Source organism: Panthera leo, chromosome D2 (assembly GCF_018350215.1).
Source record: "Panthera leo isolate Ple1 chromosome D2, P.leo_Ple1_pat1.1, whole genome shotgun sequence".
NCBI classification, from domain to species: domain Eukaryota; kingdom Metazoa; phylum Chordata; class Mammalia; order Carnivora; family Felidae; genus Panthera; species Panthera leo.
Genome location: NC_056689.1, coordinates 6,479,139 through 6,500,377, shown reverse-complemented (window position 1 = coordinate 6,500,377; position 21,239 = coordinate 6,479,139). Strand labels below are relative to the sequence as shown.

The window sequence follows — 21,239 nt, the reverse complement described above, 5'->3', positions numbered from 1 at the left end:
GTATGTGTTGTGATGGGCATGGTCCCTATCTTGAAGGCTCTAACAGACTAATGGGGTGATTGGGGCAGGGGACAGAGACAGACAGGCAAGTAATCACAACATACATCAGATGGCCATCAGTGCTACCACCTGGCCATCGATCGACGCTGTGGGAACTTGGAGGAGGTAGCAGGGATACCTGAGAGCATCGTGGAAGTCATGAAAAGACAGTGAGCTGGGAAGCCAGAGGATGGGCTATGTCAGGGAGGGGGTGAGGGAGGAATCCGAAAAGGTGAGCTAGCTCCAGATTGTGGGGCACTTTGGTGGGCCATTTGGTTAGGAGACAGTCAGGATACAAGCATGTATCTCTGACGAGTTAGAGAATTCCACATTCGTTGGGAGAAGGAGGCTTTTTCCTTACGGTTTCCACTCAACTCTTGGCTGAATGACTGAGATCATCCGTGATTCCCTCTTATTAGTTTCTGAATCCTTTAACGATGCCCACGGAAGACTAAAAAATGTTGTCCTTCTTCCAGATGTTCGTGGCTTCCTCGCATATAACTATATAACATATCTGGAAGTCCCAGGGCCAACCGTCAAGGTTATAGCAACTCTCCTCCATCTGCTAGGCTTAACACCCTGCAATAACTTGCTATTGTTTTTGCAGCCACCATATGTTATCCTTGACATAATTGCTCGTGCAATTGCCTCTTGTTGCATAGTGGCAATTGCTCTTTGAATGCATTAAAAATGATCCAAAGCATAAAGCCAAATCTGGGCTGCTGAGTAACTCAGCCACCAGATGTAGGTGCCTGCTGTTAGGCAGAATCCCAAGGCATGAGGAGTTTGGAAGCCTAGAATCTCTGACTGGCGGAACATGGGCGTCATCTGCCTCACAGCTCAGCTAAGGGCCAGGTAGGTGACGTGACCTGCCCAGTGTTGCAGCCAAGACTGTTCTCTTCATGCTGGGAACAATATTGAGGTCCACAATTTCTTCTTTCCTACATTCACCTTTGGTTTCATTTCTTCATTCGGCGAGTCCGCACCAGAGACCTACTGGGTGCCACGCAGGACTTCCCAGTCCTTGGAATGGTGCTTTTCCTGGCCCTGAAATCAGGAATCAAATAATACCCACGCCCGTGTTCCTTGAGCAAGTCCCTTAAGTTCTCAGAGACTCAATTTCCATATTTCTCAGATGCAGATATAACCTCTTCTCTCCAGAGATCATCGATTTGTTTACTCATCTATTAAATGGTGTAGAATATACGTGTCATGAACTGAGCTCGTCCTACAGATACACTGATGGGCAAAAGTAGATGGCGTTGTTGCCCTCAGAGAATTTACAATCTCTTGGTAGAGACAAGAGGTATCCAAACAGTCCTTGAAATATGTGTAAGATGATAACTGGGTTAAGTGCCAGGAAAGGAAGGTGCGTTGCATTGTCTTAAAGGGATGTGACCCGGGCAGGGAGACTGGGAAAAGCTTCCCTAAGGAAGTGATAATGGAGCTAAAAACCAAAGGAAGATTGAGAATTATTTGTAAGCCTTTTATTTTTATATACATTCCAGCTAGTTAACATACAGTGTAACATTAGTTTCAGGTGTGCAATATAGTGATTCAACCTTCCATACATCACCCGCTGCTCGTCACAAGTGCCCTCCTCAATCCTCATCACCTGTTGAACCCATCCCCCACCCACCTCCCCTCTGGTGACTGTCACTTTGTCCTCTATGGGTAAGAGTCTGTTGGGGTGCCTGGGTGGCTCCGTCTGTTAAGCGTCCGACTCTAGATTTCAGCTCAGGTTGTGATCTCACCGTTTGTGAGTTCAAGTGCTGAGAAAGGGTCTGGAGCCTCCTTGGGATTCTCTGCCTCCCCCTCTCTCTGCCCCTCTCCTGCTTGTTCTCTCTCTCTCTCTCTCTCTTGTAATGAATCAATACACATTAAAAAAAGAGTCTGTTTCTTGCTTTGCCTTTCTCTCCCTTTCCTTCCCTTTGCTTGTTTTGTTTCTTAAATTCCACATATGAGTGAAATCATGTGGTATTTGTCCTTTTCTGACTGACTGATTTCACTTAGCATTATACTCTCTAGCTCCACCCAGGTCATTGCAAATGGCAAGATCTCATTCTTCTTTTATTGCTGAGTAACATTCCATTATATATAGACATCTATATCATATATGTATATATCTCATATCTATATCATATCTATATCGTATGTATCATGTATGCATATATATAGATATATATATATATCACATCTTCTTTATACATTCACCTATCAGTGGACTCTTGGGTTGCGTCCATATCTTGGCTATTGTAAACAATGCTGCTGTAAATATCCAGGCACCCGTATCCCTTTGAATTCATGTTTTTGTAATCTTTGGGTAAACACCAAGTTGTGCAATTGCTAGGTCGTAGGGTAGTTCTATTTTCACTTTTTGAGGAACCTCCACACTGTTTTCCAGAGTGGCTGCACCAGTTGGCATTCCCACCAACACTGCAGGAGGGTTGCCCTTTCTCCATATCCTCACCAACACTTGTTGTTTTTGTGTTGTTGATTGTAGCCGTTCTGACAAGGTGTGAGGTGACGTCTCATTGTAGTTTTGCTCGGCATTTCCCTGATGATGAGTGATGCCGAGCATCTTTTCATGTGTCTGTTGGCCATCTGGAGGTCTTCTTTGGAGGAATGTCTATTTGTGTCTTCTGTCCACTTTTTTAATTGGATTATTCATTTTGGGGCTGTCGACTTTTATAACTTGCTTATGTATTTTGGATACTAAGCCTTTCTTACAAGTCATTTGGAAATATCTTTTCCCATTCCGTAGATTGTCTTTTAGTTTTGTTGGTTGTTTCCTTTGCTGTGCAGAAGCCTTTTATCTTGATGAGGTCCCAACATTCATTTTTGCTTTTATTTCCCTTGCTTTCAGAGACATGTCAAGTAAGAAGTTGCTATGGCTGATGTCAAAGAGGTTGCTGCCTGTGTCCGTCCTCCTCTAGGATTTTTGTGGTTTCAAGTCTCACAGTTAGGTCTTTAATCATTCTGAGTTTATTTTGCATATGGTGTAAGAAAGTGGTCCAGCTTCTCTCTTTTGCATGTTGCCGTCTGGTTTTCCCAGCACCAATTATTGAAGAGACTGTCTTCTTCCATGGGATATTCTTTCCTGCTTTGTCAAAGACTAATTGACCATATAGTTGTGGGGTGGAGAGGGCTGCAGTTAGCACATAGGACCTTGGTGCACAACTTACAAAAGTGCTTTCTTCTCTGGGCCAAGATGCTTAGCTCCGTGAGCTGAGTGGGGGTTGGATTTCAGCCTTCTCTTACCCCCTTTGCAACTCATCTTTGTGCAGGGCACAACCTGCATGCTGGACATGGCAGCCCAGGTTTGAGAGAATAGAACTTGGGATGGGTTTATTACTCTTTTAGAATATTCAAGAAGCTCGATTTTGCCTTTGGCTTTTCTTTTCTGCTTCAGAGTAGGAAGTGCATAGTGTCCCAATGAAGAGGCCCTAGAAAATGCCTCGATTACCTAGGAGGAGAGAATGATTATAATATTCTATATTACTTTGCTGTTTATTGATTCGCAGAGCATAGTCAAAATGTATTATTTTTCATCCCTAGGAAACAGAGACTAGGAAATTTTAACTAACTTGGCTACGGAGTAGGATAAAATCTCAAATCTCTGGACCTTCCATGATACCTTGATTACATTATGCTGACTCCAGCATGGCCCTGCTTTAGCTGTGATGTAATCCTTATTTAGAAATGTTTATTAACAGGGACGTTAGTTATCCGTTTATATCTGTGCTCTAACTTCTTTTGAAATTACCTCGACCTAACTTCGCTCTTTTGAACTTTGCTTGGAAGAATGTTGTTTTGACCAGATAAAATAAATTGTGAGGGCCGCTTTCTTTTATTAAAATGATGACCTTTCTGCATATCTTTACAATACTCATCTGTTCCCATCGCACTTTGGTCGCTGTGACAAGCCTGGTATTTTAATCTCACATATTTCAAAGGCCAGGAGGAAAAATACAGCTCTTCTCACTCTGAGATTCACATCACTTTTCCGAATGCTTATTTTTTCAGTTTTGTAGAGAAAGACAAATTCAATTAATTTTCCAAGGCCTAAAATAAATGAACATAAAGGCATGAAATCAATACGAATTCAAGTCTAATTAGCAGACTAGAATTCTCAGCAATTGCTTTCTCTACAGATATTATTGTCGGCCCCTGATTGAGAGAACACACCTGATCCCCCTCTTGTGTTCCTTGGCGTGTGACACAATGCCAACCACATTCTTGCTGCTAACAAATTCATGTTGGTTGAATGAGAAGAACAATTGTCATCTCTCCTTGCCTTTATCCGTTACGCTGTGGCCAGAATGACCGTCCGTCCTCTAAACCCATCTTGATGCCTTTGCTACAAATGAGTTTTCTCCAGTGATCCCTTTGCCGAGTCCCTACTCCTCTTTTAAGACCCAGCTCAGATGTCGCATCCTCTCCCAAGCATTTCTCAAGGGCAAGATGCTGCCTCGCTCACCTCCACGTCTCCAGTGCCTGGCACAGAATCAAAGTTAACTGTGTACTGAATGAGCAGGTGAATGAACGGAGGGGACAGAGCCAGTATCCCACAGCAGATTAGAACTTGGGCTCTGTGGTCTGACAAACCTGGACTCTTAGACCTGCTTCTTGACTTACAACGGGTGTGACCTTGGTCAGATTACTTACTGGCTCACTCTGAGACTTCGTTTCCTTGGCCATAAAATAAGGACAATGATAACATCTGCCTCCAAGCATGCTTTTAGGATGAAATGAGATCCTGTGTATAAAATCCCTCACCTCATCAGAGAGACATGACAGTCCATGTTGATAAAACTGTTCCACAGGCTTCCTTTGATTGCCCTAGAGAGATTGCAGTCTGGCTGAAGCTGGCTGACCTCAGGGTAATCAGATTAGACAGAAGTGTTCTGGTTGGGGAGCCATGGGAAGGTCATGGCCACCACCCCATTTTCCTTCCAAACTAAATGGAGTAAAACTGTAAAAAGACTCCCAACTAACTGGAAAACACTAGTTGACTAGAATTTTCTCTGGGACCTGAGTTTTAGGAGAAGGAGAGAAACCCATATCCGCAAAAAGGAAACTAGTATAAGGATTTTTTCAAAAGAGAGAAATTTTGCAAGTAATTTTAGGGCATGAGCTCAGAACCACCTTTAACCTAATCTTCTGTTCCTTTACATGGGGGCAATACATACCTTGGGGAACAAATTTAGCTCATAGGCTGGTGATAGGTTTGTTCAACACTGTTTAAAAAAATTCTAAATGGATGCCAACATGAAAAAAACACTATTATAGAAATTTTCAAATATATGCCAATTTAGAGTGATTAGTCTTTGAGTTTCCATGTAACTATTATCCACCTTCAGTAATTAGCACTATTCTCCCACTCTGTTTCATCCCTCCTCTCCTTTTGTTTTGCTTTGCTAGAGTTTTAATTTTTCTTTTTTAATGCTTATGTTTTGAGAGAGACAAAGACAGTGCGAGTGGGGGAGGGGCAGACACACACGCGCACACACACACACACACACACACACACAGAATGTGAAGCAGGCTCCATGTTCTAAGCTGTCAGCACAGAGCGTGACGTGGGATTCGAACCCACGAACCGGGAGATTGTGACCTGAGCCGGAGTTTGATGCTTAACTGGCTGAGCCACCCTTGCTTTGCTAGAGTTTTAAAAGCCAACACCAGATAGCAAATCATTTCACTCATATATATTTCAGTGTATATCTCTATCAGGGAAAAACATAAAAAAATATAACCATAACTCATGATCCCAACCAACAAAATGAAAAATAGTTTCTTGATATGCTCTAAAACCTAGTCTGTGTTCAGTTTTCCCTGATTGTGTCAGTAAGATCTTTTTATAATTGTTTTATTTGAATCAGCATCCAAATAGTCCGCCCACCAACTCCATTTGTTGGCTATGTGTGTTAAGTCTCATAATCGGTAAGATTTCTCCCCTTTTATTCTGTGCTATGTACTCCTCTCTTTCTTTTTTAATGAAAATTTTTTTCTTCTGTTTTTTTTAATTAAAAAAATTTTTTTTATTTGGGCGTAGTGGGCACACAATGTTATATTTGGTTCAGGTGTACAACATAGAGACTGGATGATTCTGTGCCTTGTGTTATGCCCACCACAGGCAGAACTCCTGTCTGTCACCACAGGGCACTGGTACACTGCCATTGACTCTGTTCCCTGGGCTGCACCTTCCACCCCCATGACGTACCCCTTCCCTAACTGCAAACCTGCGCCTCCTGTTCCCCTTCAGCCATTTTGCCCAAACTTCACCCCTTTCCTCTCACGCCATTTACTTCTTCAAGAGTTTTTTAATCGAGGAGTGCCTGGGTGGCTCATCGGTTAGGCATCCGACTCTTGATTTTGGCTCAGGTCGTGATCCCAGGCTCGTGGGTTTGGTCCCGAGTCCGGCTCTATGCTGAGCACAGAGCCTGCTTGGGGTTGTCTCTCCCTCTCTCTCTGCCTCTCCCCTGCTCACAGGCAGGCACATGTGTATGTGAACACATGTGCACTCATTCTCTATCTCAAAATAAGTAAATAAACTTGAAACATAAATCGATAAATATTTCGCAAAATCATGGATTTATCAAAGATCTGGAAGCTCTGGCTTACTCTCATAAGGCAACATTTGGCAGCCGCATAGTAGAGGCTACGGTCTTTAGGCCCATGCAAGTGCCTCCGGGTGTCCACAGTCCACACCGGTCCCCGTGGCACCAACCAGCTGAACTCATCCGTGTTGCCTACCCAGCCCCTATAGGCCTTGTGCTGGCCATCTCTGACCTACGTATACATCTGTTGGGCAATGAGAACTGAATCCTGAATGATGACCTTGATGTTTAAAAACATCCCTAGTCAGTAAGTAAATGTTCAGTTTTGTGAGCTATAGTACTTAGGTAGTAATGTAAGCTGAAATGTTTTATAGAGTCGTCAGCAAAGAATTAAACCAACAAAAGATTTTTTTTTTTTTTTTTTTTTTTTTTTTTACAAATCCTACATGGGCCTGAAAGTTCATGAATTAGCATCGCTCTTTTCTTGAGCATTCATTCTAGTTAATTTGCTTTCCAGCCTTCCATTCTCTATCTTTTTTATCCACGTGGAGGTTCGATCCTACAAAGGCCATTGGACAAGGTGTCCCAAGACCCCAACTTTAGTCTTGGTCCCCTATGAGCTACCATTTTGCTTCTCTGAGACACCTTGCCGGGTGGAGGTCATAACTGTTTGGGCTCCAGGGCTGTTGTGAAGTGCAAGTACGGTAACAGATGTGAAATTAGTTTGTAGACGTTGTGGCTCTATACTTAAACAGGTATTACTATGCATATGGCTAACATCAAATTATGCATAACAGCCTCTTTCACACCTTTGTGCGCTTACTGTGTTGTTCCTTCCCCCTGGAATGCCCTTAAGAATTAATTGCTAGTCATCTGTGGTCCCCAAACACTTTATGCCTATTTTTTATAAGGTTTGTCACACTGTACTAAAGCCATTTGTTTACATCTTTGTCTGACCCTGGGTGTAAGGAAGCTTCAGTGTGTTCAGAACTGGGCACATGGCAGGGTCTCCGTAAAGGTCTTCTGAATTAGATAGGGTTGACTTCAATCATTGTTATGTGCACCTGTCTTGAAGGACAAGGTCGGCACCCACACAATGCTTTAGGCATATCTGATCGCTGACCGTTTAGTTTTGTATTTTTAACTTACGTAAATGCCTAGACTTTTTGAGTATGTTATTCGTAAGCTAAGCTCATCATCAGTGAAATAACCTAAATGTGAAAGGCCTACCGTTGAAAACTTTTTTTTTTTTTCCTGCTGGAGAAAACCAAAGCTCGCAGGCATTGTTTTGACTCCATCACCTGGTTCTCTTCCTGAGCCGAGGGCTCCTTTTCTCTTACAGCTGGTTTGCCATCCACCCCGTCAGCATGAACAATACCAATCACCTTGTCAATAGTGACAACATGGGCTATGCATCTTACCTTTTTGAGCAAGAGAAGAACAAAGGATATCTACCTGGACAGGTGAGATTTGGGTCATTGAAAACATCATCTTAATTCATTAGATCCTCATTCGTACAATGCTCAGAATAGCTGATTCACATCTTCAGTGTAAAGTGTCATCAAGCACATCACATACTAATATGCTTGGATAAAAAGAATTCTCCATCCTCCCTGAGAGGGGAAGAAAAATTAACAATGACTGTGTCAAACGCTGCTGACATCTGTAGCTTCATAAAGTTGCAATTAGTTAGAGAAGGAAGGACAAGCTTAAGATTTTTGCAATACGTGATACTTTTTGATCGGCTTGAGGATATGATCAACTGGGTTGATATTAACTTTTCTCTTCAGAGCTATCAAAGTATTAAGTACCTTCTGAGTAGCGTTAAGAACCTGAATGAGGAGGGGACAGGTGATGAATCTTTTCTGCGGTCCAGATTTCCCTGTTAATGGCGAATTTCCTTTTAAGGAGTTTCGTCATACTTTCTTTTAATAAGCCCCAAGGGAGAGACGACCCTAACCCACCAGACTTGTTATTGTAACTTTGAAACGCAATGAGGGATGGAATCAGAGATGGGGGCCGGAACTCAGTCCATGTGCCTCAGAAATCTCCTCAGCTCTGTGTTAATTACTGACTACAGATAGCTAAGCGGTGGGGGGGGGGGGGGGGCTGCTCTGTTGGATCCTAAGGTCCAAGTCCCAAATGCCAAAGAATATAGGACGATAAGAACCCCAAGCCCTTGACTAGGATAAATGTCTAGAAAGTGCAATGATACCAAAGTTATTAGCCCCATGAACATTCATAGTGATCTTTTAGCTCCTGACTGATAAAATGCTATTTTTTTTTTTCATTTTAGCCTGCATTTTAGGGAAAAGAAAGGAACTTCCCATTTATGATCGCTGGCTGGGGGCATTTTGAGATAAGTTATCTTTTTGGTGTAAAAAAAAAGACAAATGATCTCCAATACCTGCTTATTTCTTTCCCTAAGAAAATTGAAGTCATGGAAGGTAGAATTAGATCAGCTGGGTTGAGGTTAAAGTCTTACACCACTCAAAAAGGTTATGTGCTGTTACTTCAGGTTGAAGAGCTAAAAGAAAAGATACACGCAGGTAGATCTGGATGGTGAATGCTATATTTAGGTTCAGTTTTGCCACAGGAACATCTGGATTCATATTTTCTTTTTAAGCCAGTAGGGATATTTATTTTTCAAGGAGAAAGGGACCTCTCAGCTCCAGATACAATACCAGGAAGGAGTCTGATGAGTCAGCATTTTATACTGTGTTGTTGTATGCTGTGTTTCTTGTCAAAATGTTTCCGTTTGTGGTACAGAGTTGAAACTCTCCTATTTGAAACAGCTTTATTGATCGTTGGAATATCATGAGCGTGATAACATGTATGCTGACTGCAATGTGAATTTTTTCACAAAGTTTCTCAGAATGTCCTACCTCCTCCTTTTATTGTGCTCAAATGGTTTTGAAGAGTTCCCCAGAGTGGATGGAATGTTTGTGTTTTTAATGGAATTCATTGTGGGAAATAAGAGAGAATAAAAGGCCGTTGGATGTTTCTTTTGGCAGGGACCCTATGTAGCAGCCTTTGCTTCATCAAACCTCGGAGATGTGTCCCCCAATATTCTTGGCCCACATTGTGTCAACACAGGAGACTCTTGTGATAACGCCAATAGCTCTTGTCCCATCGGTGGGGTAGGTAATTATGACATGAGATTCTTTGTGTTTGCATCTCATGTGCATTTTAAGTATTCACCATTAACTTATAATTGTGTTCTCCCCAAGTGCACCCAGGCCTACTGACCGCTGGCTCTTCTCAGGAGCACCCATTAAATTTCGATTGGATAAAATTCTAGTTCTCCATTGGATTGACTCTTAAGTGTTTTGAATGGTGAGGCAATTAGTAAATGTGAGAGATGAAATACCCTTGCCCAAACTTGGACAGTCTGAAACATTTCTTTCACCTTGGCATTTCTGATATCACAAGTTAGTACCAGAAACTGCTTGCCTGAGATGTTTCTCACTTGTGAAGTCTACAGCGTTACACACACACACACACACACACACACACACACACAAAACACATCAACATTTTTTTTTCTTTTCTTTAAAATCACAAACAACAGGGGTGCCTGGGTGGCTCAGTCGGGTTAGTGGCCAACTTCGGCTCAGGTCACGATCTCACAGTTTGTGAGTTCGAGCCCCGCGTCGGGCTCTGTGCTGACAGCTCAGAGCCTGGATTCTGTGTCTCCCTCTCTCTCTGCCCTTCCCTTGCTCATGCTTGCTCTCTCTCTCAAAATTAAATAAACATTGGCATGCCTGGTGGCTCAGTTGGTTAAGCATCTGACTTCTGCACAGGTCATGATCTCCCAGTTCATGAATTCGAGCCCTGTGTTGGGTTGTGCTGACAGCTCAGAGCCTGGAGCCCACTTTGGATTCTGTGTCTCCCCCTCTCTCTGACCCTCCCTTGCTCATACTCTCTCTCTCAAAAATAACTAACTAGATAAATAAATAAATAAACATTAAAAAATAAAAATAAAGTCACAAACAACAAATCTTGCTGTCAAAACTCACACAACATGGAAAACCTAGAGGGCAGTAAAAAGTGAGTTCCTCTTCATTCCCTTCCTTCTCCCCCCTCCAAGGAAGTTACCACTATCCCACCTCTTCCTGTGTACTTGTCCACACATTCATGAACAAAATTTTACAACTTCTTTGTTGATTTTTTTAATAGGACTGGGATTCGAGTTTTCCACCTACTTTGTTGTCTTTAAAATTGTTTTAGGGCTGAACACAGGTCTGTGTGGCAAGTTTTAAAGACTTACTATTATTAGTATGGCCTTATTTAGGCCATACTGTCATTTATTTCATTGTTTCCCTGCCACGTTCATTTAGATTTTTTCTGCCTTGACGTGAGAAGCAGATTGTAGTTTCTGGGCTCTTGTTCTTTGTGTTTATAGAACATGTCACCTGTGATATGACTTTTATTAAACGTCATTTCTGGGCTATTTATTTTATTCCCATCAATTCTACCCAATGGGTAGTAGAGCGTAACAATTAGAGTTTTCTATTATATATTACCATTTTGGTATAGAAAGTCTTCCTTTATTATTATTCATTTGCAAAATGTTCACACATCATTCATTCTCATTCGATTTCAAGATTACTTGTTGGATTCCAACATTCAGAGAGGAAATGTTTAAATAAATTATGGTACCTGTTTGCAGTAGAATATTATGTACCAACAAACTGTACTCTGTTGGAATATTGAATGTGGGAAAAAGCTCACAGTACACAATGTTGATTTAGAAAATCAGTATTTAGGGGGCGCCTGGGTGGCTCAGTGGGTTAAGCATCCGACTTCGGCCCAGGTCACGATCTCACGGCTCGTGAGTCCAAGCCCCGCGTCGGATTCTGTGCTGACAGCTCGGAGCCTGGAGCCTGCTTCGGATGCTGTGTCTCCCTCTCTCTCTGCTCCTTCCCGTCTGGCACTCTGTTTTTCTGTCTGAAAAATAAATAAACATTAAAAAAATTAAAAAAGGAAGAAAATCAGGGTTTAATCTTGTATATTGATTATGATTGCAGTTTTGAAAATAAATGCATTGTAGTGAAAAGACAAAGTGAAACCCACTGAATTGTTAACCCTGACTTTCTCTGTTTGGCATTACTATGGCATTACAGGGGGGGTTTATTCTGTTGATTTTGTTTATTGTTTTTATTCTATTTATACACTTTTGTAGTTTTTTCCTATAAGGAGAATATTTTTATTTTATTTTATTTTTTTTTCAACGTTTTTTTATTTATTTTTGGGACAGAGAGAGACAGAGCATGAACGGGGGAGGGTCAGAGAGAGAGGGAGACAGAGAATCGGAAACAGGCTCCAGGCTCCGAGCCATCAGCCCAGAGCCCGACGCGGGGCTCGAACTCACAGACCGCGAGATCATGACCTGGCTGAAGTCGGACGCTTAACCGACTGCGTCACCCAGGCGCCCCTAAGGAGAATATTTTTAATCGGTAAAAATTATCACAGAATCACACCCTCTCCCACGACAGAATTCTCTTTCTCTCCATTCCATTCCATCTGTTAGATTTGCTTCCCTCATGATTGCAAGATAGCAGTCAGTACTGAGGACAGTATATCCTTTTCTCCCCCCAAATATGGTAGGAGAGAGAGAAAACCCATCTCTAACCATGGAATAAAAGTTCTTTTCCTTCTGATTGGGTCACGGGAGGTACATATCCATTCCTGGACCGAAACGGTTGCAGGGGAAATAGTGTGCTGACAGGCTCAGGCTGGGGTTCCTGACCAATCTTGGGGAGGGCCTAGGGAATTACCACAGTCGTCTTAGACTTACCTGGGCTGGGAATGGAACCATTGACTGTGAAAGAAGCGATGCCTTTTTGAACAAAATCGTGATTTGCTTAAGAAACAGAAAGAGGGAAGTGGGCAAATGTTGCCATATCTTTTGCTTTCGCGTAGCTTCTTTCAACAGATTTTTTTTTTTTTTAACTTCAGAAACTAGCTTTCATTAAAACAAAGATGTATACTTGTTAACAATGCAAACGATGTTGAGAAGTTCGGGAAACGAAACAGGTCAATGCGCAGCCTCTAACTCCACGATTAACCTGTTAAACCTTAAATGAACATCCTACTAGGCAGCCTTTTTGGCTTCCACACTCCTACGTGTACGCACAGTTGTACACAAATGAGGTCACGCTGGGAAGGCTGTTCTATAGCTGCTTTCTTATTTCCCGCGAATATACTTTATGTTTTTTAGTTTATTTATTTTGAGAGCAAGAAAGAGAGAGAGAGAGAAAGCAGAGGAGGGGTAGAGAGAGAGAGGGAGAGAGAGAATCCCAAGCAGGCTTCACGCTCAGCATGAAACCCAACACGGGGCTCGAACCCACAGCCCTGGGGTCACGACCTGAACCAAATTCAAGAGTCGGACGCTTAACCTGCTGAGCCTCCCTGGCGCCCCTCCAGTGAATACACTTTAAAACATCCTTTAAACGAATGGTACAGTTTTCAATTTTAAGTACCGTAAGTTAGTTCACCGATCCCCTCGTGATGAATATTTTCTTTCCTTCCCTCCTCTCTCCCTTCTTTTTTCCTCCCATCACATAAATGGACTACGTGTGTCATACATATTTTCACACGTATATGAGTTTCACCTTAGGACAAATTCTTGCGAGCGAATTTGCTGTTCAAGGGAAAGCACAGTTCCCATGGGGGTGACCATGAGTCCTGTCCCCAGCCACAGTGTGTGAGTGACCCTTTCCCCAAAGCCTCCCTGATGCCTGGTTTATCGAGCATTCAGTCTTTGCCAACAGAACAGGCGGAGTTTCTTTTTGTAGTTTAAATGTATATTTAATGATTCACAGGCTTGAATGTATTTTAATGTTGAAGAGAGATTTACATTTCTTTTTTGCAAATCACCTATTTTCATCTGTGTTCCACTGTGTATCCAGTAGGATTTTTTTTTTTGCTTTTTTCCTCCCAGATTTATTGAGATATAATTGAGAGATAACGTATCATTTTAAGGCATACACTGTGATAATTTTGATACACATATAGGATGCTTTTTACTGCAAATAAGAGAAAACCCAACTCCATAGGGATGAATCAGAAGGTTATTAAGGAGGTGTTCATCCGCATTTTCTTGAAATGCTTTTTAATTTTCAATTATAGTATTTAAGTATCTGGTCAATGTCAACATTTTCTGGGGTCAGAAGGGAAGGATAGAGCCAGATTTATCTACTGATTTTTATTTTTTTCCAGTGGCTCACCTATGTGTTCCAATATAACGTTGACTGGGTTTCTGATTGGCTCAGACTCACTTGTGATTTTGCATTCCTTGAGATAATTGCTTCTTTCACTAAGAGCCCGTCTTGTCTCCCTGTGTTGCAGTCTAGCATGTGCATCGCTATGGGACCCGGACACGACATGTTCAACAGCACTCAGATTATCGGAGGGATCATATACCAGAGAGCAAAGGTCAGCCACGGGCCAGCCTCTTTCAAGTTCATTTAACCTTGTTCTTTCAAATCCACGGGCAGCGCTCCTTACAGAGACGGTAATGGTAAGAGACAGCAGGAGCCCGAGCTGCGCTGTGGAGTCTGGAAGCCTGCTGTTTCCAGGCCCGCGAGGAAGGCAGCTTCCAAAGGCACAAGACCCCCCCTCTCGGACTGCCCCTCTGACTTCCCCAAGGAAGTGCTTTTAAAACCAAGGAGGCAGGGAAACATTCTGTTGGGGCCAGAACACTTGCTTCTGACAACATGGTGACAGACAGTGTAAGGATTCCAGGTAACACGGTGTCAGACGTGACCAGATGGATCCGGACCCACCGGGCCACCTGGCCACCCTTCACTCCTTCAGCGTCAAGGCCAAGCAGAGCCATTCGCTCCTGCTCTGGAAATTCGATTCAGATGACTTCCTAGGCTCCAATACGGCATATTGGACTCTCCATTTTACATTTTCTTCTCTTTCCTTTTTAAAACATTTTTTGATGAGGACAGAATCTGGTCTTCAGTGAGATTACGAGGAGTTGCTCTCTGCTTCTCCCTCTGCTAAACTTTGGCTTCCATTTTCCCCCAAATTTTGTGTCATCTCCTATGGGGACAGACATCGGACTTTTTTTTTTAAGTTTATTTGTTTATTTTGAGAGAGAGAGAGAGAAAGTGTGAGTGGCGAGGGGCAGAGACAGAGGGAGAGAATCCCAAGCAGGCTCTGAGCTGTCAGCACAGAGCCCGGCGTGGGGCTCGAGCCCACGGACTGTGAGACCATGACCTGAGCCGAAGTCGGATGCTTAATCGGCTGAGCCACCCAGGCACCCCAGATATCTGATTGGAAAGACAAAGGATGGGGGGCCTGGGTGTGTCAGTCAGCTAAGTGTCCGACTTTGGCTCAGGTCATGATCTCACAGTCCATGAGTTCGAGCCCCACGTCGGGCTCTGTGCTGACAGCTCAGAGCCTGGAGCCTGTTTTGGATTCTGTGTCTCCCTCTCTCTCTGCCCCTCCCCCACCTGTGCTCGCTCGCTCTCTCTCTCTCTCCCTCTCTCAAAAATAAATAAACATTAAAAAATACTAAAAAAGAAGAACAGAAAAGACAAAGGATGACTTCAGGCTGTGGTATCCCCCATAGTTAAATCTCTTCCTTTGCCTGGCTCTTTCCTACCTTTGCTGCGCGTGTGTGTGCACACGCACGTGTGTGTTTAAGTAAATATTTTGCTCCAAGGGTTCTAAAATGTTTCAGGAGCAAGTAAGGAAGAGCTAAAGTACCTTTAAAGCCATTGGACAGCAGCCAGCCTAGTTGCTGCACTTCCTGCTTTATTACTGTGGCATCATCAGAGGATTGTTCTAAATGAACAGATTCTATTTAGGGGAGGCACCTGTGACACACTTCAGTGTTACTGTCCTGGGCCCGCGAGTCATAGGGGTTCATCTCACAGGCTGGAATCTCTTCTCAGCAAGGCACACCTTTGCTTTTCGTCAGAAAGGCGGGCAGCAGCTGGTGTTACCCACGACTCACCTGAGAGCCCCCACGTGGCTGTAGGAGCGAGGATGGGGACAGAGTGGGGACAGTTAGGTGTCAAACAAAGGGGGCATGTGCTGAGGCGGGACTGGCCTACCGTGTCTGGTGCAGATCAGTTTCCGAACGCGATGTCTCCCATTTCCCTGCAAAGTTAGAAAAAAGCGTCAATTCACCCTGAAGGGAAACAAAACAGAACAGAACATCAAAGCGTGGATGGTGGGTGGGGCAGACGACGTGGGTCGTGAAGTCTTTCCAGCTGTCCTTTGGTGGCAGGGAACTCACTCAGAGAATCCCTGCAGTTGAGCTCTCCTCCTGGCCAAGTCAGTGATGGGCCCACCTACTCCTAATCTTAAATTTTCCTGACCGTCTTTCAAGAGAGATGGAGGCCTTTTGGTGCCACAGGCCATATCCCTAGACTTTCGTGTTTGTGGGGAGTAGACGCAGGTCAATTGTCTCAGGGCCGCCATGAGTCTGGGAAGCGACTGGAGGTGGCAGAGGGACCCACGTGGGTAGTGGCCATTTCTAAGCAGCCAGCAAACCTTGGCTCAGAGATGCTTTTCCAAATTGGTGCTTACGGGGTAATATCCGTACTGTTCATTTTAGCTCTTCTGCTTTCGACAGCAAGCCTGTGTGGGTTTTCTAGGAACTGTATGCCTCGGCCTCCCAGGAGCTGACGGGACCACTGGCCGCGGCCCATCAGTGGGTGAATATGTCCAACGTCACCGTCTGGCTCAACTCCACCCACACAGTAAGTGTCCCTGAGCCACACTGATCATGCCACGAGGGGAGAGCTCTGGGCTGATCTCAGTACTTACGGAAGTTTGACTTCTGTTTCTTGTTCTGTTGACTTCTCATCTTTGTGTCTGTTTAAAAATCTTCCCTTTAGGCCCAAACCTGTAAACCTGCCCTGGGCTACAGTTTCGCGGCCGGCACAATAGACGGGTTCGGGAGCCTCAACTTCACGCAGGGTGAGGGGGCATGTCGTGACCTCTGTGGTTCCGGGCTCTGAAGCGTCAGGGCTCTGAAGGGCTTCGCTACAGCCAATACGTTTGTCATTTGTTACTGTTGCCTTTAAACACAGGGGCGGGCGTGCTTTCCAGGTGTGCACGTGACAGCCAGATTTCCCAGGGATGGGTCTCCTGGAACGCAGCTTCCACGGATTCACATAGAACGGGAGTCAGCTTTTCTTTGCATTTCAGAGTATGGATGGATGTTGTTGTTTTTTTTTTAATTTATTTTTTTAATTTTATTTTTTAAATTTACATCCAAATTAGTTAGCATCTAGTGCAACAATGATTTCAGGAGGAGATTCCTTAGTGCCCCTTCCCCATTTAGCCCATCCCCCCTTCCGCACCCCCTCCAGTAACCCTCTGTTTGTTCTCCATGTTTATGAGTCTCTTCTGTTTTGTCTCCCTCCCTGTTTTTGTTTTATTTTTGTTGCCCTTCCCTTATGTTCATCTGTTTTGTCTCTTAAAGTCCTCATAGGAGTGAAGTCATATGATGCTTGTCTTTCTCTGACTAATTTCACTTAGCCTAATACCCTCCAGTTCCATCCACGTAGTTGCAAATGGCAAGATTTCATTCTTTTTGATGCCGAGTAATACTCCATTGTATATATACACCACAATTTCTTTATCATTTCATCCATCGATGGACATTTGGGCTCTTTCCGTACTTTGGCTATTGTTGATAGTGCTGCTGTAAACACGGAGGTGCACGTGGAAAGTGCTTTCGTATTTTCTTTTGATTTCCTCCTTGACCATTGTCAATTTATGATCATGTTGCTTCATTTCCACATAGTTGTGAGTTTCCCAAATTTTCTTCTGTAATTTATTCCTAATTTCATTACATTGCGGTTGTAAAACACACTTTGTATTACTTATACCTTTTGACGTTTGCTGGAGTTTGTTTCATGGCCAGCCTATAGTCTATCCTGGACAGTGCCTGTATGAACTTGCATAGAGTGTCTGTTATGTTCTTGCTGTGTGGACGGAGGTATCTGCGGGTACCTGTTAGGTCCACTTGGCTTCTAGTGCTGTTCACCTTTTCTATTGTTGGTCTTCTGACTTGTTGTCCCATCTATTACTGAAACTAGGATTCTTTTTTTTTTTAATGTTTATTTATTAGTTTGAGAGAGAGAGAGAGAGAGCGAGCGCAGGGGAGGGGCAGAGCGAGAAGGAGACACAGAACCCAAAGAAGGCTCCAGGCTCTGAGCTGTCAGCACAGAGCCTGATGCGGGGCTGGAACCCAGGAAGCATGAGATCATGACTTGAGCTGAGGTTGGATGCTTAACCAAATGAGCCATATTACTGAAAGTGGTGTTATTAAAGCTCCAGCTATTATTATTGATTGTCTCTTTCTCCCTCCATTTCTGTCAGTTTTGGCTCATGTGTTTTGGTGCTCTGTTAATAGGTCCATGTATGTTTATAAGTGTTATATTTTCCTAATGAAACATAGATTCTAAGTTCATAGGTTTCAGAGTTAATGTAACTTTTCCCCAGATTGTTGCTTTCATGTGTGATTTTTTTTTTTACTCTGTGTGTGTGTGTGTGTGTGGGTGTGTGTGTGTGTGGGCACACACATGTGTGGATATTTAGGTGGGGAGTTAAGAGAGGCTCTTTCTTTGTACCACAAGCTAAACAATCAGTGCTTCAAGTTGGAGATTGACGTTTTTAGTTTCTACAATGGGAAGAATGTGATTTAGTTCGTAAATCTACAGTTAATTATATCATTTTGTTTTTATTTGAAACATGAATGAGGAAGAGCAGTGGAAACAAAACCTTAAGGACCTTGAACAAAGTACATTCTTTTATCCTATTGGCCACACCAAGGATCTAATTAAATAATGACTCCTATTTTAGGAAGCACAGGAAATTTTGCCTCTTCTCTTATTCAATCTGTTTGGCACTCTTGGACAACAACCTTCATAACATCTTTGTAATAAAGTCACTGCTGTGCATTTGTCAAAGTGATGACATTTTTTTCAGAGCGTTAGAATCAAATTAGTGATAATATTCCTAACAGGGACAACAGTAGGGGATCCATTCTGGGACACTCTTCGGGATCAACTCCTGGGCAAGCCATCTGAAGAAATCAAAAGGTGTCATAAACCAAAGCCAATCCTTCTTCACACTGGAGAGGTAATGAATTTTGACTATGATGGTAAACTTAGCATATTGTTATTTTAAAACTTACAAATTGTCAGAGACAAATGATAGATCGTTACTGACATGGGAGTTCTTATTCAGATTTTACCACATCCAATTTTTAATATTAAAAATACGTGTATTAAGACTCACACTCTAAGGAATAAGAGGCATGATTATTAAATATTGTGACTTAGATTTTATGATAAATAACTGAAACGATTAAAACAGTGGAAAAGGAAAATTAGATCAACATCTACCTTATTCAGGATTCATTGATGTTGACTCCAGGAAAGGAGTTGAGACACAATTCTCTGCAGAGGAAAACATCTCAGGTCCCATAAAAAAGGACATGTCCATACCTCCATTTTCTCACAATTCAGGCAACATGTTTAACGAAAGCAATATTCTTTTAATACTGCTTTGGACCACGGATTTTCACATTCTGATCGTCAAAACTTCACGTTGGTGTTCATAATGTAAGTTGTTGATGTGGAAAAAATTTTAAATAGAGTTTTTTTCTTCCTCTAATATTCGATTAGAATTCTTCAGGAAGAAGAAAGAGAGGAAAGGAAGGGATAGAGGAAAAGCTTCCACACTAATCTGACTATGGAAAAGGATAGATTATCTTGGAGAAAACTTGGAAAGCAAGGCCAGGCTTGGTAACTGGACTCAAAAGGGAAATCATTAAGCTAAGCCGTTCCCATGGTGGTAGAATTACTTATACACCTTGCACAGTCCTCTTTGGCTTATCTATTACACATTGAGATTCTACCATGCCAGGTCCACCAAAAACTTCATGGATGAGAAAGCAAGTTCAGGTTAATGGGGCATTGGCATTGAGATCCATATGTTATGACCAGATAGAATATTGAATACTACCTCATTAATTAGAAAGAAAATCTCTGGTAGGAGGATAAAGCACCAAAAACAGCTGGAAACATTTAAAATCCTTTAATAAAGGGAATTCTCTGAGCATCATCTGTCGCTTGCCCATATAGAGAGCAATATCCCTTCACACAGTTTTCACATTTGGGGTTTTTTAGCTGACAAAACCGCATCCATGGCACCCAGACATCGTTGATGTTCAGATGATCACCGTTGGGTCCTTGGCCATAATTGCCATCCCTGGGGAATTTACGTAAGTTTTCTTTGTTACTTTGTAGTTAAAAATGTAATTATTGGGTATGTGTTTCTGTTGCAGTCACTTCTTCTGGGGGGGGGGGGCGGGGAGATAATTCTGCGCTGGCTCCTTTGTATCTCACTGTATCATACTCTTTTTCCAGTTTCCCCCACTTGGGATCTTGTGGCAAATTCTGAAACCCTGACCCTCCTTTTATCCCCACGACCGACTCTTCTCTTCCTTCAGCTCTTTGTTCAGATCTCTAACAGAGATGCCAGTCCTGCTGACCCCAGCTCACACTGTCCTTACCGCCACCACCAAGTCCCCACAGCATCAGCAGCGGCCTCATCATTACAAGGACTGCCGTAATCACCTTTTCATCCTTACTCTGCTTTCTGGTCCCCGTAGCCACCATTGCCATCCCATTTCTTTTATTTGCTTGTTGACCATCTCCCCCCCCGCCGCACCCCCCCCCCCGCCGCACCCCCCCCGCCCACCCTGGAAAGTGAGCTTCATGCCCTTGAATCCTTAGCCCTTAGAAAGGAGCCTCTTGGGGCACCTGGGTGGCTCAGTCGGTTAAGCGGCCGACTTCGACTCAGGTCACGATCTCGTGGTCCGTGAGTTCGAGCCCCGCATCGGGCTCTGGGCTGATGGCTCGGAGCCTGGAGCCTGCTTCCGATTCTGTGTCTCCCTCTCTCTCTGCCCCTCCCCCGTTCATGCTCTGTCTCTCTCTGTCTCAAAAAGAAATAAACGTTAAAAAAAAATTTAGAAGGGGGCCTCTTATGTGGCAGATGCTGTGTTTTGTTAAGGATTCAATGAAAGAAGGAAACGGTAAATTCTTTGTAGGCAGGAGCACGTACGCTCTCAACTTGCCTCAGTTCTTACTAACATCGAACACAGACAGTACATTTTTTTTGGGTCAACGAATGGAAAATGATCGTCGTCTTTGCCAGTGATATTCACAGAGGGCCTTTCCCTCCTCCAAGTCATCTGTTTTCAGTTGAGGATTTGTTCTGAAGACGGGACAGCCAGGGGGAAAGGGGCTCAAGTTTAGCCCTGCCTCGTCACAGAGCTTGCACGTGCCTTACCGCGTTGTGTTAAGAGCCAGGATCCCGCCTGTCTTTCGCCGCAAGTTTTTCTGTGGTCTTTGCATGCTTTTGGAGTCGGGAACCACTTAGATAACTCTGTTTTCTTGACTCAGGACCATGTCTGGACGAAGACTTCGGGAGGCCGTTCAAGCAGTGAGTTAAAAATGAAATAAAATATGTATACCTTTATATTTGGGGAAGGGAAAAGAATTCCCTAATCCTGCGATCTGATACCTTTTAAATTAATCGTTGCTAAGATGCCTAGAGTTTCACACACTTGAAAGTAATGCATAGAGGGGTGCC

At 43.3% G+C, this 21,239-nt stretch overlaps 1 protein-coding gene across 3 annotated transcripts in view; it reads left to right on the top strand.

Annotated features, from left to right (window-relative positions):
• ASAH2 (N-acylsphingosine amidohydrolase 2) overlaps positions 1-21,239 on the top strand; it is an 89,051-nt gene that overhangs the window by 50,872 nt on the left and 16,940 nt on the right. For 2 of the 3 annotated variants that reach the window (XM_042908697.1, XM_042908695.1), the window contains exons 9-16: positions 7,945-8,065; positions 9,617-9,742; positions 13,956-14,042; positions 16,223-16,327; positions 16,466-16,547; positions 18,604-18,719; positions 19,772-19,866; positions 21,050-21,089. In XM_042908697.1, coding sequence (XP_042764631.1) covers positions 7,945-8,065; positions 9,617-9,742; positions 13,956-14,042; positions 16,223-16,327; positions 16,466-16,547; positions 18,604-18,719; positions 19,772-19,866; positions 21,050-21,089 — 772 coding nt within the window. Of the gene's footprint in view, positions 1-7,944; positions 8,066-9,616; positions 9,743-13,955; positions 14,043-16,182; positions 16,328-16,465; positions 16,548-18,603; positions 18,720-19,771; positions 19,867-21,049; positions 21,090-21,239 lie in introns of all 3 variants that reach the window. The other variant, XM_042908696.1, reaches the window with a different exon arrangement.